The sequence below is a fragment of the Bombina bombina genome, chromosome 2 (genome assembly GCF_027579735.1).
Source record: "Bombina bombina isolate aBomBom1 chromosome 2, aBomBom1.pri, whole genome shotgun sequence".
Taxonomy (NCBI): Eukaryota; Metazoa; Chordata; class Amphibia; order Anura; family Bombinatoridae; genus Bombina; species Bombina bombina.
In genome coordinates, this window is record NC_069500.1 from 59581022 (window position 1) to 59591504 (window position 10483).

Sequence of the window (10483 nt, forward strand, 5' to 3'; positions counted from 1 at the left end):
TTGTGCTAGATTCTACGTTGATATGCGCTCCGCAGCAAGTTGGAGCCCGGTTTTCCTCTCAGCGTGCAGTGAATGTCAGAGGGATGTGAGGAGAATATGGCCTATTTGAATGCAGTGATCTCCTTCTACGGGGTCTATTTCATAGGTTCTCTGTTATCGGTCGTAGAGATTCATCTCTTACCTCCCTTTTCAGATCGACGATATACTCTTATATATACCATTACCTCTGCTGATTCTCGTTTCAGTACTGGTTTGGCTTTCTACAAACATGTAGATGAGTGTCCTGGGGTAAGTAAATCTTATTTTCTGTGACACTCTAAGCTATGGTTGGGCACTTTGTTTATAAAGTTCTAAATATATGTATTCAAACATTTATTTGCCTTGACTCAGAATGTTCAACTTTCCTTATTTTCAGACAGTCAGTTTCATATTTGGGATAATGCATTTGATTTAATCTTTTTTTCTTACCTTCAAAAAAATTTGACTCTTCCCTGTGGGCTGTTAGGCTCGCGGGGGCTGAAAATGCTTCATTTTATTGCGTCATTCTTGGCGCGGACTTTTTTGGCGCAAAAAATCTATTTCCGTTTCCGGCGTCATACGTGTCGCCGGAAGTTGCGTCATTTTTTGACGTTATTTTGCGCCAAAAATGTCGGCGTTCCGGATGTGGCGTCATTTTTGGCGCCAAAAGCATTTAGGCGCCAAATAATGTGGGCGTCTTATTTGGCGCGAAAAAATATGGGCGTCGCTTTTGTCTCCACATTATTTAAGTCTCATTTTTTATTGCTTCTGGTTGCTAGAAGCTTGTTCTTTGGCATTTTTTCCCATTCCTGAAACTGTCATTTAAGGAATTTGATAAATTTTGCTTTATATATATATGTTGTTTTTTCTCTTACATATTGCAAGATGTCTCACGTTGCATCTGAGTCAGAAGATACTACAGGAAAATCGCTGTCTAGTGCTGAATCTACCAAAGCTAAGTGTATCTGCTGTAAACTTTTGGTAGCTATTCCTCCAGCTGTTGTTTGTATTGATTGTCATGACAAACTTGTTAAAGCAGATAATATTTCCTTTAGTAAAGTACCATTGCCTGTTGCAGTTCCTTCAACATCTAAGGTGCAGAATGTTCCTGATAATATAAGAGATTTTGTTTCTGAATCCATAAAGAAGGCTATGTCTGTTATTTCTCCTTCTAGTAAACGTAAAAAATCTTTTAAAACTTCTCTCCCTACAGATGAATTTTTAAATGAACATCATCATTCTGATTCTGATGATTCCTCTGGTTCAGAGGATTCTTTCTCAGAGGTTGATGCTGATAAATCTTCAAATTTATTTAAAATGGAATTTATTTGTTCTTTACTTAAAGAAGTACTAATTGCTTTAGAAATAGAGGATTCTGGTCCTCTTGATACTAATTCTAAACGTTTAGATAAGGTATTTAAAGCTCCTGTGGTTATTCCAGAAGTTTTTCCTGTTCCTAATGCTATTTCTGCAGTAATTTCCAAAGAATGGGATAATTTGGGTAATTCATTTACTCCTTCTAAACGTTTTAAGCAATTATATCCTGTGCCGTCTGACAGATTAGAATTTTGGGACAAGATCCCTAAAGTTGATGGGGCTATTTCTACCCTTGCTAAACGTACTACTATTCCTACGTCAGATGGTACTTCGTTTAAGGATCCTCTAGATAGGAAAATTGAATCCTTTCTAAGAAAAGCTTATCTGTGTTCAGGTAATCTTCTTAGACCTGCTATATCTTTGGCTGATGTTGCTACAGCTTCAACTTTTTGGTTGGAAACTTTTGCGCAACAAGTAACACATCGTGATTCTCATGATATTATTATTCTTCTTCAGCATGCTAATAATTTTATCTGTGATGCCATTTTTGATATTATCAGAGTTGATGTCAGGTTTATGTCTCTAGCTATTTTAGCTAGAAGAGCTTTATGGCTTAAAACTTGGAATGCTGATATGGCTTCTAAATCAACTTTACTTTCCATTTCTTTCCAGGGTAACAAATTATTTGGTTCTCAGTTGGATTCCATTATTTCAACTGTTACTGGTGGGAAAGGAACTCTTTTACCACAGGATAAAAAATCTAAAGGTAAAAACAGGGCTAATAATCGTTTTCGTTCCTTTCGTTTCAACAAAGAACAAAAGCCTGATCCTTCATCCTCAGGAGCAGTTTCAGTTTGGAAACCATCTCCAGTCTGGAATAAATCCAAGCCAGCTAGAAAGGCAAAGCCTGCTTCTAAGTCCACATGAAGGTGCGGCCCTCATTCCAGCTCAGCTGGTAGGGGGCAGGTTACGTTTTTTCAAGGAAATTTGGATCAATTCTGTTCACAATCTTTGGATTCAGAGCATTGTTTCAGAAGGGTACAGAATTGGTTTCAAGATGAGACCTCCTGCAAAGAGATTTTTTCTTTCCCGTGTCCCAGTAAATCCAGTAAAAGCTCAAGCATTTCTGAAATGTGTTTCAGATCTAGAGTTGACTGGAGTAATTATGCCAGTTCCAGTTCCGGAACAGGGGATGGGGTTTTATTCAAATCTCTTCATTGTACCAAAGAAGGAGAATTCTTTCAGACCAGTTCTGGATCTAAAAATATTGAATCGTTATGTAAGGATACCAACGTTCAAGATGGTAACTGTAAGGACTATCTTACCTTTTGTTCAGCAAGGGAATTATATGTCCACAATAGATTTACAGGATGCATATCTGCATATTCCGATTCATCCAGATCATTATCAGTTCCTGAGATTCTCGTTTCTGGACAAGCATTACCAGTTTGTGGCTCTGCCGTTTGGCCTAGCTACAGCTCCAAGAATTTTTACAAAGGTTCTCGGTGCCTTTCTGTCTGTAATCAGAGAACAGGGTATTGTGGTATTTCCTTATTTGGACGATATCTTGGTACTTGCTCAGTCTTTACATTTAGCAGAATCTCATACGAATCGACTTGTGTTGTTTCTTCAAGATCATGGTTGGAGGATCAATTTACCAAAAAGTTCTTTGATTCCTCAGACAAGGGTAACCTTTCTGGGTTTCCAGATGGATTCAGTGTCCATGACTCTGTCTTTAACAGACAAGATACGTCTAAAATTGATTACAGCTTGTCGAAACCTTCAGTCACAATCATTCCCTTCGGTAGCCTTATGCATGGAAATTCTAGGTCTTATGACTGCTGCATCGGACGCGATCCCCTTTGCTCGTTTTCACATGCAACCTCTTCAGCTCTGTATGCTGAAGCAATGGTGCAAGGATTACACGAAGATATCTCAATTAATATCTTTAAAACCGATTGTTCGACACTCTCTAACATGGTGGACAGATCACCATCGTTTAATTCAGGGGGCTTCTTTTGTGCTTCCGACCTGGACTGTAATTTCAACAGATGCAAGTCTCACAGGTTGGGGAGCTGTGTGGGGATCTCTGACGGCACAAGGAGTTTGGGAATCTCAGGAGGTGAGATTACCGATCAATATTTTGGAACTCCGTGCAATTTTCAGAGCTCTTCAGTTTTGGCCTCTTCTGAAGAGAGAATCGTTCATTTGTTTTCAGACAGACAATGTCACAACTGTGGCATACATCAATCATCAAGGAGGGACTCACAGTTCTCTGGCTATGAAAGAAGTATCTCGAATTTTGGTTTGGGCGGAATCCAGCTCCTGTCTAATCTCTGCGGTTCATATCCCAGGTGTAGACAATTGGGAAGCGGTTTATCTCAGTCGCCAAACGTTGCATCCGGGCGAATGGTCTCTTCACCCAGAGGTATTTCTTCAGATTGTTCAAATGTGGGAACTTCCAGAAATAGATCTGATGGCGTCCCATCTAAACAAGAAACTTCCCAGGTATCTGTCCAGATCCCGGGATCCTCAGGCGGAGGCAGTGGATGCATTATCACTTCCTTGGAAGTATCATCCTGCCTATATCTTTCCGCCTCTAGTTCTTCTTCCAAGAGTAATCTCCAAGATTCTGAAGGAATGCTCGTTTGTTCTGCTGGTAGCTCCGGCATGGCCTCACAGGTTTTGGTATGCGGATCTTGTCCGGATGGCCTCTTGCCAACCGTGGACTCTTCCGTTAAGACCAGACCTTCTGTCACAAGGTCCTTTTTTCCATCAGGATCTGAAATCCTTAAATTTAAAGGTATGGAGATTGAACGCTTGATTCTTGGTCAAAGAGGTTTCTCTGACTCTGTGATTAATACTATGTTACAGGCTCGTAAATCTGTATCTCGAGAGATATATTATAGAGTCTGGAAGACTTATATTTCTTGGTGTCTTTCTCATCATTTTTCCTGGCATTCTTTTAGAATACCGAGAATTTTACAGTTTCTTCAGGATGGTTTAGATAAGGGTTTGTCCGCAAGTTCTTTGAAAGGACAAATCTCTGCTCTTTCTGTTCTTTTTCACAGAAAGATTGCTATTCTTCCTGATATTCACTGTTTTGTACAAGCTTTGGTTCGTATAAAACCTGTCATTAAGTCAATTTCTCCTCCTTGGAGTTTGAATTTGGTTCTGGGAGCTCTTCAAGCTCCTCCGTTTGAACCTATGCATTCATTGGAAATTAAATTACTTTCTTGGAAAGTTTTGTTCCTTTTGGCCATCTCTTCTGCCAGAAGAGTTTCTGAATTATCTGCTCTTTCTTGTGAGTCTCCTTTTCTGATTTTTCATCAGGATAAGGCGGTGTTGCGAACTTCTTTTGAATTTTTACCTAAAGTTGTGAATTCCAACAACATTAGTAGAGAAATTGTGGTTCCTTCATTATGTCCTAATCCTAAGAATTCTAAGGAGAAATCGTTGCATTCTTTGGATGTTGTTAGAGCTTTGAAATATTATGTTGAAGCTACGAAATCTTTCCGTAAGACTTCTAGTCTATTTGTTATCTTTTCCGGTTCTAGAAAAGGCCAGAAAGCTTCTGCCATTTCTTTGGCATCTTGGTTGAAATCTTTAATTCATCTTACCTATGTTGAGTCGGGTAAAACTCCGCCTCAGAGAATTACAGCTCATTCTACTAGGTCAGTTTCTACTTCCTGGGCGTTTAGGAATGAAGCTTCGGTTGACCAGATTTGCAAAGCAGCAACTTGGTCCTCTTTGCATACTTTTACTAAATTCTACCATTTTGATGTATTTTCTTCTTCTGAAGCAGTTTTTGGTAGAAAAGTACTTCAGGCAGCGGTTTCAGTTTGAATCTTCTGCTTATGTTTTTCGTTAAACTTTATTTTGGGTGTGGATTATTTTCAGCAGGAATTGGCTGTCTTTATTTTATCCCTCCCTCTCTAGTGACTCTTGTGTGGAAAGATCCACATCTTGGGTAGTCATTATCCCATACGTCACTAGCTCATGGACTCTTGCTAATTACATGAAAGAAAACATAATTTATGTAAGAACTTACCTGATAAATTCATTTCTTTCATATTAGCAAGAGTCCATGAGGCCCGCCCTTTTTTTGTGGTGGTTTTGATTTTGTATAAAGCACAATTATTCCAATTCCTTATTTTATATGCTTTCGCACTTTTTTATCACCCCACTTCTTGGCTATTCGTTAAACTGAATTGTGGGTGTGGTGAGGGGTGTATTTATAGGCATTTTGAGGTTTGGGAAACTTTGCCCCTCCTGGTAGGAATGTATATCCCATACGTCACTAGCTCATGGACTCTTGCTAATATGAAAGAAATGAATTTATCAGGTAAGTTCTTACATAAATTATGTTTTTTAGCTTCTGAATTGTAAAGCTCTAACTCCCACCACACATAGCCTTCTATGGCTGTATCTATATTTATTGTTCTTTTGGTAGAATGCAAAAGTGAACAGGGATTATCTGCTGGACCATGCCTAGAAGCTGTGAACTAAATTGAAATACACTGCTCCAGGCAGTTTAGCTATGTAATTCATTTTGCTTAGTTTTGATAATTATTTTAAAAATCTTGCTAGCAATTTTTAAACTTTTTTTTTTTTTATGCAAACAATTTTTAATTAATTAGCCCTTTTAGAAGATGCACAGATCTCAACCTGTTTTATTTTATTTTAGTACTGGATCGTACAGTCTTGTTTCATTTTTGGAGCAATCGTATAACTTTAGCTAAGCTTCCTGTACTAGGCATAGTCATTCGGATGCTTCATTAGTTTTCACGTGGTAGACAAGAGCTGTTCATGACCTTTGTCTCTTTTCGGAGCCGGATTTCTTCTTGTGAAAGTGCAACACACTAAGATCCAGATTTCCACCGATCTTAATGTGTTGCACTTTCACAAGAAGAAATCCAGGTCTGAAAAGAGCCGAAGGTTGTGAGTGGCTGCCTTATTCCACATACGAAAGTCCATGCCTATACTGTACCAAGGGACTTATATATTGTAAATTCACACTCTATGCTGTTTTCCCAGGAATTTTAAGATTCATATTTTTAATTTACACATTCAGAATTCACACACTGCTGATAAATTTATTTTATTTTTTCCCTCCAGAACCCATCTCTTGTTAAAGTGAAGATCGAAGAAGCAAAGCGAGAACTTGTAAGTATTGCTACTCTTGTATAAGATGGTATATTTATTGTCCATGGGGTATTGCTAGGTTGTGACTGGGATATATATAATTTACTTTCCTTCCTGAAATATGTGCTCTTCCTCAATTCAATATATTCTTTTGTCTTGCAAACTGTGCAGTGTTTTGACCCTTCATGGCTACCATGAATACAGATGGATCATTGATTTACTTCCATTGTGCTAGTACAATTACTGAGCAATGATTTAACCCCTTTGTGGCAGTAACACAGAGTGGTGGTTTAACCCCCTTTTGTTGCTCGTTACATACAGAGCAGTGTTTTAACCCTCATTGTGTTGTCATGTACAACCCTCATTTTGGAAAATGTTTCTGGAACAGTGGTTATTAAGATACAGCGACCATCTCTATTATATTATATAGAGGTACAATGAGGAGAAGATAAGATCTTTGGTACACTAACCTTTTTTAGAATTTGAATTCTAATGGGGTAAAAAACACACAGCTTTTGTAGCAGACCATTGATAAAACAGTACTCTGAAGAGTGTATATACAGTTAAAAAAAAGAGACTTACTTTCATTATTGAGCTTTTACCCTCTTCCAGTACCAGAGTAGTTTTATCCTGTAGGTCTGAGCACACCATTGCTGCTTGGCTTGCACAGTAAGTCTTGTAGGCTACCCTTAAACCAATGTCCTTGTTTAAACACAGCTAGACCCATATGCACTGAAATTCCTTACCCCACACATACATGATAAAAAAAAAAAATAGCAAATCAATTATTATACCTCATGCACCATGATGATGGACTCATTTAGCAGGACTGTGCCCTGGGTCTGACACCTCAATATACTTCTATTTTAAAATGCTGACTGCAACATATTTCTTATATTGCTGGTTATGATCATGAAAAGAAACTTAGATACTGCTGATCTCTGCATGGACATACAGTAGATGGCTCAGTTTCTGACTGGTCAGTTGTGCACTAGGTTACATGTGCACATTTCCAGTGAGAAGGGACCACCAGCCACATGGACGCAGGTCCCGGACAATGGGTTGGTTGTGTATACTTTGCCATTGTTTGGCTTATATACTATGCTATTCTGTGGGCAGTGAAATTAATCTATTTTTGTAATAAGAATTTATAGTAAATTATGCACATTTCAAAACGGATCCCTATTGAAGAATTGTTTTTCTAAACTTGCACTACATACCAATTGTGCTGTTGAAAATAACCAGTATGTCCCCTTTTCTGTCTCTGACCTGGTATACTGTGAATATATAAATACAATATCACCACATGTCCTTTTTTAATTTATATATTTTAGTATAACCCTAATTTATTTTTTTGTATTATATTTTTTTCCCTCTTGCAGAAAGCCACGGAGGCTGAACTTACAATGAAAGTGAATATGATGGAATTTATGCCTCCAGAACCAGCAAGGAGAAGATTATAACCAAATCTTGTGTTTTTCTGGTGCTGAATGTAAAAATATTCCCTATATATTGTTGATTCATAACCCAGAGACCATAGAGCACTTGCTCTGCCCTAAAGAGAGAGGTTTAGTTATCACTATCCATTAAACAAGATTAGAATTGAAGATGTTGGAAAGTGTCCTCAGGATAGCTCAAGATGACAGCCACAGATGGTTCCTATTTGTATATAGACCAATGCAGAAAATCTCACTGATATAATGCAACAATACTCTTGTGGTAGAGCAATTAGATGATTCGTTTGCCATTTCACCTTGTTCATGATGGCTGTAACCTGTGCGTTTATATTTTATTATTGCTGATTATGTTGTTCTAAATAAAATTTTAGATTCCAACTCCCAAAAACTTTTTTCAACATTAAAAAAACAAACAACCTCATATGTATATTTATAAATATTTCTGTTTCATTTATTTTTTTTGAACTGTTGTAATTTTGTCTGTGTTCCTCAAAAGAAATTCATAAACTTTTGTAACTAAATCAGCTGTTGACACATTATGTAATAGTTAACATATGACGTCAATTGATTGCTATATGATTCTAAACTAAATATTTAAATAGACTTAATATGCCAACTTTTTTATGTTATTCCAAAACATTATCTGCCATGTTAGAACTTACAAAATCGCATACTGAAAATAAAGATTCCTATTATGTAAAAAAAAAGTGAAATTCTCAATTTGTACATAATTTACACCGAACAGGTACTTCTACCTGAATGCATTAAGAAAGACATTGAATCTAGAAAGCTGTTTTAAAGGGATAGTAAAGTCCAAATTTAAACTTTCATGATTCAGATACGGCATGTAATTTTAAACAACTTTCTAATTTACTTTAATCAACAAATTTGATTTGTTCTCTTGGTATTCTTAGTTGAAAGCTAAACCTAGGTAGGCTCATTTTATGCTTATTTCTAAACCCTTGAAGGCTGCCTCTCAGCTGAATGCATTTCACAGCAAGAGGGCGTTAGTTCATGTGTTTCATATAGATAACACTATGCTCACGCACGTGAAGTTATTTAAGAGTCAGCACTAATTGCCTGAAATGCAAGTCTGTCAAAAGATCTGAGATAAGGAGGCAGTCTGCAGAAGCTTAGATGCAAGGTAAGTACAGAATTAAAAATATATTTCTATAACAGTGTTGGTTATGCAAAACTGGGGAATGGTAAATAAAGGGATTATCTATCTTTTTAAACAATAACATTTTTGGTGTTTACTATCCCTTTAAATCAATGAACTACATATCCATTAGATAACCAACTAGAAATGAACACAGCATCACTATAATAAAAGTAATCATGTGACTTTCTTGTTGACTTCAGCAAATCTCCCCAACACAGCAGCTATTACATTACTATTGGGGATATTGACAGTAACTCCAGCGCTTCTGCCCTTGAGACAACTATGAAGACACCAGGATTTATCCAGCATGGACCCATCTTTTACTTCATCTATAGAAGTATATTAGAAGCATATGAACATGTCACATCATGGAAGTGCCATATACAGTACCTGATTTCTGTTTCCTTCAAAATGAGCTCCTCCTGGAGTAAGAAAAACATAATTTATGTAAGAACTTACCTGATAAATTAATTTCTTCATATTGGCAAGAGTCCATGAGCTAGTGACGTATGGGATATATATAATCCTACCAGGAGGGGCAAAGTTTCCCAAACCTCAAAATGCCTATAAATACACCCCTCACCACACCCACAATTCAGTTTAACGAATAGCCAAGAAGTGGGGTGATAAAGAAAGGAGTAAAAAGCATCAACAAAGGACTTTGAAAATAATTGTGCTATATACAAAAAAATCATAACCACCATAAAAAGGGTGGGCCTCATAGACTTTTGCCAATATGAAAGAAATGAATATCGGGTAAGTTCTTACATAAATTATGTTTTCTTTCATGTAAGTGGCAAGAGTCCATGAGCTAGTGACGTATAGCAATACCCAAGATGTGGAACTCCACGCATGAGTCACTAGAGAGGGAGAGATAAAAATAAAAACAGCCATTTCCGCTGAAAAAAATTAATCCACAACCCAAAATATAAGTTTATTCTCATAAATGTCTTTCTAAGAAAGATCAGTGGCATTAGTATTGAAGAGGATACAATATTGGCAACTATTGATGTTGAGTCGCTGTATTCTAGCATTCCCCATGAAAAGGGAATGCAGGCTACACGATTCTTTCTGCAGCAAAGGGGGAGTGCTTTTCAGAGACACACAAACTTTGTTTGTGATTTATTGGAATTTGCACTTACAAATAACCTCTTTGTGTATGATGACAGGTATTTCCTGCAGATACGAGGCACGGCTATGGGGGCGAAATTTGCGCCCTCATATGCGTGCCTCTATCTGGGTTTCTGGGAAAACATTTATGTTTTGGACTCTGCCACAGTGAATGAGCACGTCTCTATGTGGCTTCGCTACATAGATGACGTGTTCCTCCTGTGGCGGGGTACAAAACTACAATTGAAGTCTTATGTTGAATCTTTGAACAATG

At 37.4% G+C, this 10483-nt stretch overlaps 1 protein-coding gene across 2 annotated transcripts in view; it reads left to right on the forward strand.

Annotated features, from left to right (window-relative positions):
- The window catches only part of HAUS1 (HAUS augmin like complex subunit 1), a 138352-nt gene extending 129708 nt beyond the window's left edge, over positions 1-8644 (forward strand). For both annotated transcript variants that reach the window (XM_053701067.1, XM_053701068.1), the window contains exons 8-9: positions 6454-6501; positions 7863-8644. In XM_053701067.1, coding sequence (XP_053557042.1) covers positions 6454-6501; positions 7863-7943 — 129 coding nt within the window. In that variant the 3' untranslated portion in view covers positions 7944-8644. The remainder of the gene's footprint in view (positions 1-6453; positions 6502-7862) is intronic.
- Positions 8645-10483: the final 1839 nt, after the last annotated feature.